The sequence below is a fragment of the Chlorocebus sabaeus genome, chromosome 8 (assembly GCF_047675955.1).
Source record: "Chlorocebus sabaeus isolate Y175 chromosome 8, mChlSab1.0.hap1, whole genome shotgun sequence".
Lineage (NCBI taxonomy): Eukaryota > Metazoa > Chordata > Mammalia > Primates > Cercopithecidae > Chlorocebus > Chlorocebus sabaeus.
Genome location: NC_132911.1, coordinates 146,425,001 through 146,437,114, shown reverse-complemented (window position 1 = coordinate 146,437,114; position 12,114 = coordinate 146,425,001). Strand labels below are relative to the sequence as shown.

The window sequence follows — 12,114 nt, the reverse complement described above, 5'->3', positions numbered from 1 at the left end:
CTGCAAGCCTCAAGAGCTGGGAACCAGGGGCGCCAGAGCAGGAGGGGCTCCCCAGGGGGCTTTGAGCAGCACCTTCTTGGCCTCAGTCCTATGCCCCATGGGATAAGGACAAGTGCTGCCCTGCCAGCCTGATCCCTAAGTTAATGGGAGCCCAAGAAGCCTGGATACCCTCCATGCCAGAAAACCCATCCTGGGAATGGGCCCCACCTCAGCCCGTCTGGATGGTGGTGGTGGTGGGAGCTCAGAAACAAGGACCTCCCCAGCACGCTTGCAATGAAAACCCTTTAATGTTGGGCTTTCTTTAAATAAAACAGAAAGATTGCAGCTTTCCAGTGGTGGCTATAAGTCAAGAGCAGCAGCAGGGGCAGGCGTGTTCTATCAGGGGCAGCGCTGTAGCTCCTGGCTCTGGCTCAAGGTGGGCTTCCTGGAGGCAGCGGTAAAGAGACAGTTCTGGATGTGCAGGCACAGATGCAGGGGCACAGGCAAGTGGGCACAGGGCCCTGAGCTGACAAGAATGACCCCCGCACCCCGCTAGACGGGGCACCCCCTCTCTGGGAGCTGAGGGCATCAGCTGGAGCCTCAGGCTGGCACCAGCCCCAACTTTGCCTCGGTGACTCTGGGCATTCCAGTCCTCAGTTTCCCCAGCTGTAAGGTGAGGTATTAGGCAGGAGGGGGTGGCCCCAGCAGTGTCCTAGTAGCCTGGTGTCTCCATTAGGGAGACCTGAGAAGCTGCCAGGAGAGGCTCTGCTAGTGCAAGGCGGGGCCGGCCCAGCAGCTGACAAGGAACATGCTAAAGACAGAGGGCACAGTTGTTAAGAAGATGCCTGCTGGCCGGGCCAGCGAGTGGTACAGAGGCCTGTGGTACTACAGGCCCAGAGAGGGCAGGGATCAGCCCCAGTCACAGAGCATGGCCCTGGTGGGCACTCAGGGGTGGGAGTGGACAAGGGCACCCCTGCAGAGTCCCACGCCTGCTCTGTTCCCTCCGACAAGGGAACCCCCAGCAGGAAGCCTGATGCCTCTCCAGGAGCCCCTGTGCCACCCAGTCACCTAGTCTGGCCCCTTTCAGCCACAAGGCTACCCTCCCATCCAGCCTGACTGGAGGAGGAGGAGGCGGCAAGGCCGACTGCAGCGGGGAGCCCGGGTGCCCTGTCCTCTGTCGGCAAATGCCTCCCTTTCATCTGCCTCCAGCCCCAGCCTCTGACCACCCAGGCTCTGCCCCAGGCCTCCATCCACCTCAGCGGAAGCCAGAGGAGGCTGCCTGGCAGATGCTGCTCTGACCCTTCAGGAGCACCCACTGCACCTGAATCAGGCCCAGGCCCTGGAGAGCCCAGGCTTGTACCCAGGATGCTCTGGCCTGGCCCTGCCTCAGCCCTTGCAGTGGTCAGAGCCAGGATCTAGACTCAGGAAGCACCTGTGGGTCCCTCTGCTCCAGGCAGTGTCCTCCCCTACCTAGGCCCACACGAGTGGCCTCATTGTAGGGCGAGACAGGACTCCCCTTTGCTCATCCATCCTCACCTTGAGGGCAGAGCTGGGGGATGATGCCGATGCCACCCCCTCCCTCTGCCTAGCGTGGAGCCCATCACAGAGGGCTATCAATAACCGGGGGGCCCAGTGGGTGAAGGGGGGTGGGCCAGCTGCTCAGGAGGCCACTCCAGCTGGAACAGAGTACAGCCCAGCCTGCCCATCTTCAGGCAGCCCCCAGGCCCAGGATGGTGGCCGGAGCAGGCAGGGTGTGAAGGTGGTGGTCACTGGTCCTTGGTGACATCACTGAGTCCACTCTCCATGCGGAGCAGCTGGCTGCTGGCCTCGTTGTAGGAGATCCAGTGCTGCAGGTCAGCGGGCAGCTCAGGGGGCTCCACCTGCAGTGGACAGAAAGGGGACACCCACCAAGCTGCGGCCTTCTCACCTCTGGGCCACGCCCACACTGCTCCCCAGCCCATGACCTTCCAGGAGCCCCTGCCCCGCGGCCTGCCATGCTTTGCCCATGCCTCCCCAGGCCCTGCATACGTGTGCGACCCCTGCATACCCACCTTGACACAGCCCCGCTTGGGCCAGGCCCATCTCCCCTAGGGGCCATCCCCAGCACCCAGCCAGAAGCCCATGAAGTTGGCAGGTTGGGAAAGGCAGACAAGAAATCCAGAGGCCTCAGGGTGACAGGGGATGTCAGGCCTCGGAGCCCAAGCCAAGCCATCGCATCCCCTGTGACCTGCACGTATAAGCCCAGATGGCCTGAAGAAACTAAGAATCACAAAAGAAGTGCAAATGCCCTGCCTCGCCTTAACTGATGACATTCCACCACAAAAGAAGTGAAAATGGCTGGTCCTTGCCTTAAGTGATGACATTATCTTGTGAAATTCCTTTTCCTGGCTCATCCTGGCTCAAAAAGCTCCCCCACTGAGCATCCTGTGACCCCCACTCCTAGAACAACCCCCCTTTGACTGTAATTTTCCTTTACCTACCCAAATCCTATAAAACGGCCCCACCCTTATCTCCCTTCGCTGACTCTCTTTTCCGACTCAGCCCGCCTGCACCCAGGTGATTAAAAAGCTTTATTGCTCACACAAAGCCTGTTTGGTGGTCTCTTCACACCGACGTGCATGACAGGGGACAGAGGGCCAGGATGGGAGCCCTCCTCCGGGAAGGTACCAGACAGGGCTCACTGAGTCCTCTTCTTTCTCCAGGGCACCCAGAGGACGGCACTTCATCCCCCAGGGCAGCCTGGGCCTGACCACTCTACTATCAACCCTCTCCACACACACAGCCACCATGTGGCAATGGCAGCCAGGCTCCAGGCCACTCCTGAGGGGTCCACAGCCTTGCAGATGGGCACTGGGAGCACCCAGAATGAGGGGACAGGCCAGGCACAGGCCCACCCCCACTTCAGGGAAGAGCAGCACACAGATGTGCTCAGAGATATAGAGCCCAGACCTTCCCTGCAGATGGGCCAGGACCCGCATGGCAAGTCCCAGCAGAGCTGGGCCTGGACTCTTCCCTGGACGACTCCCCTCCCTCCCTAACTAGTTTCAACCATGTGACCAACACTCGCTCCAGCCCAGCTCTGCCCCTTTGGCCATATCACCGCAGGCCAGCCTCCCAACCTGTGAGACCCCACCCTGGCACAGCCTGCCCAAACTGCACCCACAGGCTTTCCACGTCACCCACAGGGTCTCTGCTGTTCTGGGTCCTCACCAACCAGCCCATGCCTGATTTTATCACGCCCTTTCCCAGAAAAGCAAGCCGGGTTCCCCATCTCCTCGGCCTCCGCCCCCAGCTCTCAGCCTTGGTGGCCTTCCCCTCTGGACTCTAGATGCATGAAAGACATACAGAGCCCAGCACCTGGGGGCAAAGAGAGATCTAGGCCCTTTAGGGGGTTCCCAACTGTAAACCAAAAATAACATCCGAACCCCAACCATCTGAATGAACTTCTTCCAATAGGCCAGGGCCCTCCACATTTAACCTGAAAGACCAGCCGAGGCGTAAAGAGGGTGTGAGACAGGCCTCATTATGCCCTCCAGCATTAACAACACACACCTTAAGTCTGACAAGAAACTTTTACAATCTAATCCCTCTGAAGCCTGCAGCCTGGAGGCTTCATCTGCATAATAAAACCTAGGTCTCCACAACCCTTATCTTAATCCAGACAGGCCTTTCTACTGATAATAGCTCTTTCAACCAACTGCCAATCAGAAAACTTTTAAATCTACCTATGACCTGGAAGCCCCCCTTCCAGATGGCATCAATGTGAACCCTTCATATAGTGATTGATGTACTGTGCCTCCTGGAAATGTATAAAAGCAAGCTGTACCCTGACCCCATTGGGCATGTGTCCACGTGTCGTCAGGACTGGTGTGTCCTTATCCTTGGCAAAATAAACTTTCTAAATTGACTGAGACCTATCTTGGATATTTTCTGGTTCACAAGACTCAACAGAAACAGAAGACCAGGGAGCTGTGCCCTGTGGCCTGCTGTGCAGCTTTGTGCAGCGCCATCGCTCCTCTGAGCCTCAGTTTCCCCACCCCTGACATGATCCCTCAGTGTCAGAGGCATTGGAACCAGTGATTCCATTTTGAGTGAGGGTTGGGAAATGACGCTGGGGCCTGCTGGGCTGCATCCTCAGAAAGTGAGATATTCCAAGCCTCTAGATGTTCACAGTTGTAGAAAGTAAAGTAGAGGTTCCTCTTCAAAGACTTTCCTCCTGATGTAATTAGGAACAAATAGTAACTTCTCTTAGAAGCAAAACTTATTCAAAGACCTGTGCTAACATTCTTAAATATCTGCTAGCCGTGATAAAGAAATCAATGTACTTTATGTTCTTAGCTCCCACAATTTAGCCTAAATATTTGCCCTGGTATGCTTATACTGGTCCAAGCAAGCATTAGGTCATAGCCTGTTTCTCTTCCTTATTTGAAGGTGTTTTTACCTTTCTCAGCATTCCACAAATTACTTCCTTCCTTTGTTCTCCTCTGCCTTTGCCTCTTTTACAAAGTTCTAAGTTGCTAGCCAATCGGAACAAATACAGAATGTGAGGTCCCGTTCCAGCCAATAGAAACCCGGACACAGCAGTAGGGTGGATGCGTCAGGTTATAAATGACCCTGTTTCCTTTGTTCGGTGTACTCTCGTGGCAAAGCTGCTAGCAAGTGTACCCTTTCTGCAGGAAGTAAAAATGGCCTTGCTGAGTAAATTAATGTTCAAGTGCTATTTCTGTACGGCACCGGGGAACAAGCATTTCAAACGATTTGGCAGCAATCCGTACGGGACACGGGATGATGAGGGGGGGAGAGAGAGAGAGAGAGAGAGAGAGAGAGAGAGAGAGAGAGAGAGAGAGAGAGAAATTAAAATATAGAGGGAAAGAATAAGTAAGAGAGAAACTGGAAGAGACAGAAATCAAAGGAAGACACAGAGAGTGAAACTAGGAAAAATAAATAGTGTAAAAGGAAGGCATAAAGTTAAGACATGTTGAAGATTGTGAAAGTCTTAAGAAAAGCTATAAAAGGGAATTTATGCAAGAAATAGTGTATAATTTAAAAGTAATTAGGCCTCCTGAATGTAAAATTATTTTTTAAAAAAACAGTTTATATACAAGGTATGTAAGAAAAATAGAATATACTTTTAATAACAGGACTATAAGGAGGCATAAGAATATGGATTTTTACCTACATTAAAAGGTTAAAAAATATATTTTGTTTGAAAGGTTTAAGCAAGTTTTAAAGTGTTAACTGTAAAGGAAATTATGTAAACATATTGGCTAAAGTTAAAGGGGTATCATGCAGTTTTTCTGTGAACTGGTCATTAAAAGCACAATAGATTTTTCTTAAAGCACTAACTTGCTCTTTAACAAAAATTATAAAAGCTTAAAAAGAGTCTATAGAAATCTTACCTTATAGTCAGACATTAAAATTGAATAAATAATGTCTACAAGATTTTATTAAGTTTAAAATTAATAGCACATTAATATAAAGGTAAGATTTAACTTATCTGGTATAAAATCATACAAAAAGCACTGTCAAATATAAAATGGTGTTTAGCTTTCTTAAGGCCCAAAGGCGGCCGGATAAGTCACAAGAAACCTCATGTCCAAGGCCACAGTGCACAGGGGCAGTGAAGGCCCCAAGAAGGCCAAGACCTTAAGAGGAAGCAGGGCCGCAGCGTCCCTGGGCTGCGCTGAGCAGGAATGGAGCGGGAGGCATTACCGTGGGGCCTCAAGCCCCGGATATGCGCAAAAGTTATATACTTAATTTATCTTCCACTTTCCCTTCCCTCGGAACTCAAAGTTTTTTAGCACAGCTACCGCCCCTAGAATTCCCAGTACACCAGCACCAGCCTGAAAACCACGTCCTCATCAAAAGACAGAAAGAAAACACTTGAGCCAGCCTGGGAAGAACGCTATTTTACGCTGTTAGCCACTGAGACAGGTGTCCGCAGAGCCAAGAAAAAATGGTCCCACCATTTTTCTGGAAAGATGTTTCAAGAAAACATCTTTCTCTCAGAATCGTGGGTTACTGTACTAGGATCAAGCCCTCCTAAGTTAAAGAAAGCTTAATTTTCACATACCTTCTACATTGCTTCCTTTCCTTATTCTGTTACTAGTTCCTTTGTTATTACTGTAACTAACTCACCTCAGACCACTGCCTTTAATGCTTGCTCTGTCACACCTTGCGGAAATGTAAAGAGCAACAGCAGCTAGCCTTTTCACAGATACTTTTGTCCCAGCCCTCTGACAGTTACCCTAGCACTCATTGTTGCAATGACCTGCAGCCAAGATGCCGATTTTCTGCTCCTACCCCCTGGCAACCTTATAGTAAATGGGACTACACCCTTTACACTACTCAGGAACAAAGCTGGACTTCCATAAAAAAGGTCTGTGCAGTTCTAAAATCCCTCATGTATTTCACTGAAAGGACTACCCCTTCTAACTGTCAGCCTTATCAATGTAACCCTGTACTTCTCTCTATCACCACCTCCACCTTAACTAACTCTAGGCCTGCCCTTAGTCACTTCTGTGGTATGGGGACTGACATAATGGAAAAGATCCCCTAGGTATTTTAAAATTTTAAATATTCCCCCATCTCTCCCTTCTTCAGTAGCCTCAGTTCTAGATCTCACACTAGTTGCTTCTACATCTAATAATAAAACTAGGGTGTCTATTGTAAAAATAAGAGATCTAAGACAGATCTTAGCCATCAAAACAGAGTATCAAGATGCAAATGCCTGGCTGAAATGCATTAAATATTCCGTTCGCACTTTAAATAAAAGCGATTGTTACGCATCGGGTTATATAAATGACCCTGTCTCCTTTGTTCGGTGTACTCTCATGGCAAAGCTGCTGGCCAGTGTACCCTTTCTGCAGGAAGTAAAAATGGCCTTGCTGAGTAAATTAAATTTATGTTCAAGTGCTATTTCTGTACGGCACCTGGAAACAAGCATTTCAAATACAGTTAAGGGAACAAATTAATAATGTTTACTAAACAGACCCAGACTTGGAAGTGTCCAGATACCCCCGATATCTGGAGAACAAAGGCATTCCTAATTTTGAAACCCCGTCTCTACTATACAAAAAAGTAGCCGAGCGTGGTGGCAGGCGCCTGTAGTCTCAGCTAGTGGGGAGGCTGAGGCAGGAGAATGGCATGAACCTGGGAGGTGGAGCTTGCAGTGAGCCAAGATCGCGCCACTGCACTCCAGCCTGGGCGACATAGCAAGACTCCATCTCAAAAAAAAAAAAAAAATTGTAATTAAGAAAATTAATCCTTTATCACAAACCCCTGTAGCAGAACACATCTCCCCATATATACAAGCATTGCACCTAGGGTGGACGCGTTCCTCCTGTTACAGGAACGTCCTACTCAGTCTTTGGAGCAGCTATTCTTTCACCACTTTACTTTCTTAATAAACTTGCTTTCACTTTGCACTGCAGACTCGCCCTGAATTTCTTCTTACACAAGATCCAAGAACCCTCTCTTGAGGTCCGGATCTGAATCGCTTTCCTGTAACATTAGGACTGACGTGAGACATTGACCCTCCTCTGATCGGGAGGCACCTGTCCGAGACCGGAGACGGCAGTGCCCTGTCTAAGGGCACACCAGGGGTGGGTAAGCCCTGGCTTCCTGCATGGACGCTCCAGGCAACTTTTCAGGCATCTGCTCTGGCCATATCGGCCACCAGTCCCCAGGGCCCCAGTTGTCATGCTGCTGGGGAGGTTCCGCCCTGCTGGAAGGAGCGAGTTCTGGGGAGACGCATGGCCCTCCTCTCTCCAACTGCAGAAAGGCCAAAAGGCTTGCAGCTCCTCGGCTCGGTACTTCAACCCCAAACCCAGGTGACCAGGACCTAGGCCTTCAGCTCTAAGCTGTGCGAAAGGGGGGTTCAGGTCCTTGGGAACTCCTAGGAACCTCTTCTAACTGATAACCCCTACAGCCTATATTCAGGACCAAGAACCAGAGAGAGAGTTCAGCACTCTAGCTACAGAACAGAACCCCAGGCGAGAGGGGAGGAGTGAACATGAAACCGTGAGGCACCAGGTTAAGAAATGGCAGGAGGGAAGCACGCTAAGCCAAACTATGGAGTTGATTCGGGGACCCTAGGAACCCACATGAACAAAGGCATCAGTGAGGGATGCCCGGTAGAGAGGGACGGGCCGGAGCGGCAAGAGGCAGGACTCCAGCAGTACCCGAAAGAGGTGCAGGCAGCTGGCCTTCCCTAGAGGAGGTGGCCGGGGACTAGGAGAAGCCCCTGGAGGTCCCGCAAAGGCCGTGCTCCGGGGCCAGGGGCGGGGGGCCGCTCACCCTGCGCTGGCACAGGTGCTGCACGACACGCTCCGGTGAAGTGCCCAGCAGGTGCTGCCGGAAGCGCAGCAGCGCGCACACGAAGCCGTCCCGCAGGCTGACAAAGCGGGCCTCCAGGTAGAACGCGCGGTCGTCCCAGCCCAGCAGGCGGGTGCGCACCTCGAAGGGCTCCAGCAGGCGCAGCGAGCGGCGGTGGCGCGCACACGAGGCCGCCAGCACTGAGTGCGCCCTCAACTCCCTCAGCGCCTCGAGCACCCCGCAGCGGGTCAGGTGCGCGGTGCGCGCAAAGTCGGCCTCGCGCAGGTAGCGCGCGTTGTTCATGTGCAGCAGCAGGTCCAAGTCCGAGGGCAGCACACGGCCCGGGAAGCGCTGCTCGGCTAGCAGGTCACGGACGCGCGGCTGCAGCAGGCGCGCGCGCAACACGGCGCACGGGAAGCGCACCAGGTACCAGCCGTCTAGCAGCGCAAAGATGGCCAGCCCCAGGGCCAGCAACGCCACCAGCAGCCCCAGCATCGCGGCGGCAGGCGCGGGGTGCTGCGAAGCCGGTGGCGCGGGTGCCGATGTCCGCGGCGCTGGCGACGGTGCCCGCCAGGCCTCTTGGGAACTCGCGAGCGCAGCGCGGCCCGAGCGAACCACAGCGCAAGGCCGGCCGAGGGGGAGGTGCCCGGAGCCCCGCCCACGGTTGCGTGATCCCCTCAGCGCCCTAGGTGGTCAGTCCCGCCGCCCAGGCCTGCGCCACTTTCGCGTTCCCCGGGGCGGGGCGGGCGGCGCGCTGAGCGCCACAGCGGCACCTGGCGGCCATGAGCGTCGCTGCAGGCGCGACGGTGTCCGCGCGCCCCGGCGTCTCCGCCTCCCCAGCAGCGCGGGCCCCTCGCCAGGCTCTGAAGACGCGGTCTGGCCTTGGCCATTCGGCCCTTCGTCTGAGCACAGTCAAAGGCTCCAGCAGCTCCGCGGCCGAAGCCGCGGGACTTTTCGCGGAAAATGGGACCCAGCCCGGACGCCAGGGGCGCTGCAGCGGACTCTGCGGTAACCTAGCTTCTGCTCCAGGACCCCCACCCCGCAGCACGTGCTCAGCGGCTCAGGGCGAATCACGCTCTGGTCCCCATGCGCATTTTCAGCCCCAGCCAGTACCTCGTTACTCGCCCTCACGACTTTCATTCTACCCCCTAAAGGTCCTGGCAATCCTAGGCCCCTCCCGAGCATTCCCGCCATTCCTCCCTTTTGAAACCGGAGCAAATCAGGGCTGGACGGAAGAGGGGGAGCCCGGGTGAGAGTCATGACTCAGCTGCGGACTTCAAGTGTCCCCGGAGGCCCTGGGGCGCAGGCCCAGCGGGCTGTGGCACAACTCGGCTGTGCTGTGCCCCTTCCCTACGAGGCTGGGGAGGAAAGGCGGCCCAGAGAAGGCCGGACCAGCTCTCCCCGCCAGCCCCAGGCTCTCAAATGACAGCGGATGCCGGCGACCCGGGATGGGGTCCCAGAATTGCTGGGTTAAACAAGCTCCAGATTCAGGCCTGGGCCTGGGCTTGGGTTCCAGGGTTCTGGACCTCCCTTAAAGGAGGAGCTCCCTGGGGTGGCATCTGGCTCTGCTTGATAGCCCGAGGGACAGGGAGCTCACTACCTCTCAGGGCAGCTCCCCCAGTACCGAGACCAGCTCAGTCCGGGAGACCCTAACCCAGCGCGCTAGAGGAATTAAAGACACACAGAAATATAGAGGTGTGGAGTGGGAAATCAGGGGACCCACAGCCTTCAGAGCTGAGAGCCTGCAACAGAGATTTACTCACGTATTTATTCACAGCAAGCCAGTGATAAGCACTGTTTCTATGGATTATAGATTAAAAGTATCCTTTATGGGAAACAAAGGACGGGCCAAAATAAAGGGTTGAGTTTGACTAGTTATCTGTAGCAGAAGCATGTCCTTAAGGCACAGATAGCTCATGCTGTATTTTGTGGTTTAAGAATGCCTTTAAGCGGTTTTCTACCCTGGGTGGGCCAGGTGTTCCTTGCCCTCATTCTGGTAAACCCACAACCTTCCAGCGTGGGCGTCATGGCCATCACCAACATGTCACAGTGCTGCAGAGATTTTGTTTATGGCCAATTTTGAGGCCAGTTTATGGCCAGATTTTGGGGGCCTATTCCCAACACCCCAGCATTGCTCACACTTGTCCCTGAAGTGTCACCTTGTTGTGGCTTGGCTCTGAGCCCTCTGCCCCGGGGAGGTGTGGCCGCTTGAGCTGAAAGGACTGAGGACATAGCCGTTGAGCCTGTTGGCCATTGCTCAAAGAATGCAGCCTCCTGGTCACCCACATTGTCCCCCTGCCAACAAAAAGAGTGAAACACTGTGCAATGTTTGAAGAGATTTATTCTGAGCCAGATCTAAGTGACTGTGGCCCGTGACATGGTCTCAGAAGATCCTGAGAACTTGTACTCAAAGTGGTCAGGTTACAACTGGGTTTTACAAATTTTAGGGAGACATAAGACATCAATCAGTACTTGCAGGGTGGACATTGGTTTGGTCCAGAAAGGTGGGGACAACTGGAAGTGACAGAGGGACTTCTAGGTCATAGGCAGATTCAAAGATTTTCTGATTGGTCGAAAGAGTTAAGTTGACCAGGCATGGTGGCCCATTTCTGTAATCCTTGCCATGGGGAGGCCGAGGACCATTTGAGCCCAGGAGTTAGAGAACAGCTTGGGCAACATAGACCTCACCTCTACAAAATAAATAAATAAATAAATAATAAAAAGAGTTATAAAGACTTAGCATTAATAGAAAGGAATGTCTGGTTAAGATAAGGGGTGTGGAGACCAATGCTTCGTCTTTAGATGAAGCCTCTAGGTAGCAGGCTTCAGAGAGAATAGATTGTAAACGTTTCTCATCAGACTGAAAGAGTCTGTTCTCTCAGTCTTAAGGGCTGTGTTGATGTTACTGCTGGTCAGCTGGGCCTGAATTCCAAAGGGAGGAGGGTACAGGGAGGCATATCTAATACCCATTTCCCATTGTGGTCTGAACTAGTGTTTCAGGTTAACTCTGGAATGCCCTTGGTATTCCAGAGGAGGGGTCCATTCAGATGATAGGAGGGCTTAGAATTTCATTTTTGGTTTACACTGCTATGTCCTATCCTACCAGGGGAAGGACCCACAGCTGGAGGCTTAGCCCTGGAGATACCAGTGAACATTGTTGAATGAGAAGCCAGTTGGAGCTTCCAAGGTCTCTACCCACCCTCCAGGCCTCCTCTGCTCCTGCCCCCACCCATTCATTCCCAGTTTCTGCTCTCACAGCTCCCCTCCCACCCACATGCTGTTCCCTCCTCTCCCATCTTCCCCTTCCTGGGCCCAGAGACTGGGAGAGATCCCCAGGGCTCTCCTTGCACAGGGAACCTCTCCCAGGGTGCACTGGCCTTGCTACAATCTTACACAGGGAATACATAAGCAAGAAATACTTTTGTCCCTCTTGGACCCTGAAGCCAGGAGGCCAGGGCTGGGTTGGCCTCCTAACTGCTGTGTCCCAGGGCCACAGCGGTGCCAGAAACCCAGCAGTCTCAGCACCCACGAAAGCTGGAGGGATCCATACCTTTCCCATCACTTGGTTGCATCAGTCTAATGCAATGGATTTGGGCAGCTTGGGGAGGGTCACTGGCAGTTTACTGGGGGACTTGAAGGAGTCAAGGTCAGGTGAGGGACTTCTGGGTGCTGGACCTGGCCCTTCCTTGGCCTGGGCTTGGGGTGTCCAAGCCCACAGAGCCGTGCAGGGGGAAGGAGCTAGGCAAGCAGGGTGGTGGTGCTCCTGGCTCCCTGGGCTCCTCAAGGATCCTCTGGATGCAGTAGTGCTGGACATCACCT

The 12,114-nt window shown here is 53.5% G+C and overlaps 1 protein-coding gene across 2 annotated transcripts; it reads right to left on the bottom strand.

Moving 5' to 3' along the window:
• Positions 1–268: 268 nt before the first annotated feature.
• Positions 269–8,975, bottom strand: THEM6 (thioesterase superfamily member 6). Of its 2 annotated transcripts, none has more exons than XM_038000067.2 (2): positions 8,437–8,975; positions 269–1,859 (listed from the first exon to the last, which is right to left on the bottom strand). In XM_038000067.2, exons 1-2 carry the CDS (start codon positions 8,788–8,790, stop codon positions 1,746–1,748), a joined length of 468 nt encoding a protein of 155 aa, XP_037855995.2. In that variant the 5' UTR covers positions 8,791–8,975; the 3' UTR covers positions 269–1,745. The 2 variants fall into 2 exon arrangements, with proteins under 2 accessions (XP_037855995.2, XP_007999884.3); XM_008001693.3 differs by having other exon boundaries at positions 8,278–8,948.
• Positions 8,976–12,114: the final 3,139 nt, after the last annotated feature.